The sequence below is a fragment of the Argentina anserina genome, chromosome 4, assembly GCF_933775445.1.
Source record: "Argentina anserina chromosome 4, drPotAnse1.1, whole genome shotgun sequence".
NCBI lineage: Eukaryota > Viridiplantae > Streptophyta > Magnoliopsida > Rosales > Rosaceae > Argentina > Argentina anserina.
In genome coordinates this window covers 8,400,652-8,405,691 of record NC_065875.1, presented here as the reverse complement: position 1 = coordinate 8,405,691, position 5,040 = coordinate 8,400,652, and the positions used below count along the sequence as shown (strand labels likewise).

The following is a 5,040-nucleotide window of genomic DNA, read 5'->3' as shown; positions in this document are numbered from 1 at the left end:
GTACTTGTATAGTGGTTAGCATGTGTGTCTTCCCTCTTGGACATTTAGAGTACCCTCCAAGCTCCCTTCTTAGCAGCTGCATTTTTTATATTATAATGTTAAACATCCTTTCCAACTGTAATATCTCATTTGTCCATTTTCTTTTGGAGAAAAACTTTGAGTAATGCCATGAGGACTGGAATATTTTGCATTTAATCAATTACTTGGCTTTCCTTTTAAGTATTATTTATTTTCCATAATTTTTTGAGAATTTGTAACAAAACATGGACCATACAGGAATATAATGATGGTGAGATTGATGAATATAAGTAGCATACATGTAAGCTTAAGATTTCTTTATAAATGGCATTGTAAACTTCAACCTCTCAATCTGTTGCATATATCTGGGAAGTAGCAGCCTTCAGATCCCAGGTTCATGGAATCGAATTTCAGTCCAAGCCCTGCGGAGCCACACCCTGATACAATGGATTTTATGTCTCTTGCATGGTGCAATTTTGCAGTACAAGCTTTGCAACCAGAGCAACAAGGCCACCAATCTCTTGTTCTGTTGGACGATCCAATCGTCAAGTTTGAGAGCCATAACATGACTCAATTCACGGTAGGCTTAATTAACTCAATTGATTTATAATTTCAATAATGTGAGCAATCTATAGTGCAACTTTCGTAGACCATGAATTTGGAAACAATGTATTTTGCAACTTACAGAAGTTGGAGAAGAATGCACATATGGGTGGTGCAGATGTCAAGCCTCCACCATGGCAATCCAATGACGTAAAGGTGAGCACATAAGTTGATGAAACTTTAAAATGATTGTGTCACACATCGATTATATATATATATATATATATAGAAGAATTTTCAGGAACGTACCTTACATAAAAGGTACGGATTCGCCAATTCCAGCGACGCCAGGCTACAACGGCGGGGTAGACCACGACAGCCGCACTCCCCACCTCTCAGCGGTCCCGTTTGCGCCGGTTGGAGCTCCATCAGCGACCCACGGTGGCCGAAATTGTGAAATTGCCGGAATCTGCCCAGAAACTTGATTTTTACAGATTTCGGCCGCCGATCGAGCTCCGGCCGGCCCAGACAGAATCGCCGGGAGTTGAGTAGTGCGGATGTGCTGGTCTGCACCTGTCATCGCCGGAATCGGGACGTCCGCACCTGAAACGGCCTATATATATAACATGTTACATATTGATAAAACATGATTTGCTACGATATTTCATTAATAACATCTGATCGCCTTTCTTCAATAGTCATGGATATGGATGCAACAAGCCATGCATCCAGAATTGAACTACAACAGCTATTTCCGAAAGAAATGGGTGAGTACCATGTATTACTCAACATCTTCCTCTGCGTGTATTTTCGTATTGCTAATTTGTTTACAAGGAAAATGCTTTAGCAAATTAAGAATTATATTACATTGCAGCTATCGTGGAAGATAGTGCCATTCAAGAACATGTCGATTAAGAAGTGGCTGAAGGAGATCAAGGAAAAGAGGAAAGAGGAACACAGGTTGCAAAGAGCTGAAGTCCACGCAGCTATATCTATGGCGGGTGTGGCAGCAGCGCTAGCTACCATTGCGGCCGAAAGCTCTGGAAAGAATGAGAGCACAGCCAAGGAAGCAGCAGTGGCTTCTGCAGCTGCTCTGGTGGCAGCCCAGTGTGCAAAAGTTGCAGAAGCAATGGGAGCAAAGAAGGAGCAGATCAGCAGTGTAATAGGTTCGGCCATGAGTAGTACAAGTGCAAGTGATATCTTAACCCTCACGGCAGCCGCTGCAACATGTAAATATCCTATCCTTCTCAAGTCTGGTTAAATGCTTAGCAAAATAATGCTGGATTTAATCACTATACCACCTCTTACAACAATTTCCAACTTAACATTATGCATGATAGGTGACTTCTATCATTTCTACCTAGTTAATGGTTATAATTCTTTTTCTTCAACTTGTTTATATTATGCATATTAGGTAACTTCGAAGCAACATTGCATATATGACCAATATGAAACTACACTTGGTTTTGACAAAAGCCATTCCTTTTCATTTTTGGTTTGGCCTAGCTCTAAAAGGAGCAGCTACACTTAAAGCAAGATCAGGATGCAAGAATATGCTACACGGCGGTGCACCCGTGCTGCCCATCGAGGACAACCACGAGGTTGACTTTGACTTCGAAAAATATAGGTCAATGCTAAGAACGGGTGTGCACCTCAGCATCGAAACACCAGATGGTCTGTATTCCTATATAATCCATATAAATTCTTTAATAGAGTTTTCGTGGAATCTAGTTTATAATTCTAGGACGATACCCTGATTTACTTGTCTACGTGCTAATAGTACATTTGAAACTATATGTTCACAGGGAAGTACATGGTCAGATCAGTGTCTGTCATCCTAAGCAGTGAAGCCAAGGTTGGGATTACAAACTTGTAACAGCTATAATTGTTTTTGCTGCATAGTAATAGCATGTCCTACTTGCAGTTCAATAGAGATCTTTGTTTGAAGGTTTACCCAATTCTAAATTTCTTATGTAGGTTGTTCTTAAAATAAGGAAGCTCAGTCTGTTGAAAAGCAAGAAGGAAAGTAAGTCTGCTATCCTGTTATAAATTTTTTTATTAGATTTCTAATATGTACAGTAAATTAGATTTCTACAAAATGCACTTTTTTTTATTTCCAACAGTAGGGTAAATTGTATATCTATATAATAGGTTCAAAGCTACATTAAATTGAAGAGAGCCAATCTAAGGAAGTGCAAAAATCAATCTATGTAATAGGGATCATACTGGACATGCATGCAGAGCTGTATAAAGATTCAGAAGCAGAGACTGGTACAGGTTATCTTATCGTCTTGACAACGAGTAAGGGAACTTTCAAACTCGACATGGAAGATGACTATCAACGTTACAAGACATGGGCCACAACCATTAATCATATGCTCATGCTCTCTACTTCATTATCAAAATATCATCTTCAGTTCTACAAAAACTAATGTTAACCATCTGTTACTATGAACAGTTGTTGCACCGATGTGCATATATGTCCTCTTCTTGTGTAATTATCATAAGTACATTCATAATTCCTATCTCACAGATATTTGGTTGCTACATCAACAAGCTGTTATGTTCACACACGCGAACACTGTCAACAATTACGAGAAAATAAATATAGGCAATAACTTCTTAATCAATGCATATGAACCTAATAGTAAACAACAGTCCAATAGACAGTAATTAGTGCATAATAATAATCCAGGAGACAGTAGATAGAGACCGAAAATTGGCATTTACATAAGCATTTAAGTCAATAGTCTTGTACAGCTAACCAAGTAGCATTGTACCGTATTTCTATACCATCTCTATCGGTTAAACAAGTCCAACATTATAAAGTATAAATTTTGGACAAAATCAACAATACCATCTGTAGAACGAGAATTTGAAAACAAACGAGAGTGCAGACACGTGTACAAATAAAATGTAATTTATTGAATATCAAGCGCGGGGTTACAATCTTTGTGAACTCCTCTGATTCTATCTCCGTGTATGACTTGGCTCAAGAGTGACGTGCACTTGATCTTGAGAATTTGAGTTTAATTTGGATTTGGATTTGATGAAAGAACGAGTGATTTGGCCGCTTGACGATTCTTCGTGGACTTGAGTTTGGATTTGGATTTGATGAAGAATGAGCGATTTGGTGGCTTGACGATTCTTCGTGGATTCGATGATTTTCGTGGACTTGATGATCTTCGTGGATTTGAGAGACTTCAGGATTTGTCGAGAGTGATCTTGCTCAAGTGATTTTCTCTCTTCTTCTCTAGTCTCAAAAATCCTCTCTCCTTCTATATGTTGAAGGGGACATTTATAGTGTCAAGGTTTTTATTTTGTAGAATATTTTAATGACACTAAAATAATAAATTCTTTAATTGCATAATTAAATCAATATGTATTTTCCGATTAATTTAAAATTAGTTATTCTCATAACTAAATTAAACAGAAAATAATTGATTTAATTATAGCCATTTAAAAAATTTATTAATTTAATCAAATGTCCGATTACCATTTTGAATCGTTAACGACATTCAATTTTCGATTTAAGTCGGAATTACGTAACTTCGATTACGATCGTCCATTTATGTGCTGACATGAGTTTTATTCGGATCCGCACCAACTTTGTTGACTTTTGGGCCACGTGTGCAATTTTGTCGGGTCCTTAGTCGATTTAATCATTTAATGAAGAGATTTACTTCATTAAATTTCATGTGTACAAAATGCCCCCACTTCAAGTCGCGCTGCAGATATGTCGCCGTCACGTGTCGAAAGCGCAGCTTTGAAGTATGCACTTTTGATTTGGAGAATTTGTGAAGCTGACTTCCAAGACTCCGCAAATTTTGTAGTAATATTTCCAAAAGAAGAAAATAGTACACGCACGTTCTTGACTTTCTCCACTGCCTTATATGATTTACAGACTGTAGATATGTTTCCACACTTTTCTGCCACTCTATTTGTCTTCAAGGAATTATCTCCTTTACTGCACACTTAATCATATTGCCGACCTCTACCAAAGTTTCAATCCTAATCGTTTAAGCCAAGCCACCCCACTTGCCTTTCTTTCTTTTTAAATTCCTTTTTGTTTTTGTTTTTGTTTTTTTTTTCTTCTTACTTTTTCTTTTGCTGCAGCACCACTTTTGCCTTTTAATATCATTCCCCAAATCGAAATTGGCCAAGTTCATCCCTTAAATCGGAAATGACAAAGCTCATCCTTGCCGTCTTGTCCTCTTCCGGAAGTGGAGTTTGCTGCCCTTGAATTGGACAAGGAGAACAACAAGTGATGGATGAATTTGGGGTTGAATTTCAGATTGAGTGGTTCTATAATTGATAGGTCGTTTCCTTGTAAAATTTTCATGAACAGAAAATTGAGGGCCGGTTGATCTTGATGACAAACATGTGTTATTGTGGTGGGTTTTGACTGATATTAAGAGCTTATAAATGAAGACAGTCGGTTTCACACGTTTTCTTTCAGCATCAAAAGCAATGAGTTTT

The 5,040-nt window shown here is 37.8% G+C and overlaps 1 protein-coding gene across 1 annotated transcript; it reads left to right on the top strand.

Moving 5' to 3' along the window:
• The first annotated feature begins 412 nt into the window (after positions 1-412).
• On the top strand, positions 413-3,362 carry LOC126791368 (VAN3-binding protein). Its single transcript, XM_050517813.1, has 8 exons — positions 413-598; positions 706-777; positions 1,260-1,328; positions 1,436-1,790; positions 2,068-2,235; positions 2,367-2,416; positions 2,539-2,587; positions 2,779-3,362. The coding sequence occupies exons 1-8, from the start codon at positions 416-418 to the stop codon at positions 2,991-2,993; spliced, it is 1,161 nt and encodes a 386-aa protein (XP_050373770.1). The 5' UTR covers positions 413-415; the 3' UTR covers positions 2,994-3,362.
• Positions 3,363-5,040: the final 1,678 nt, after the last annotated feature.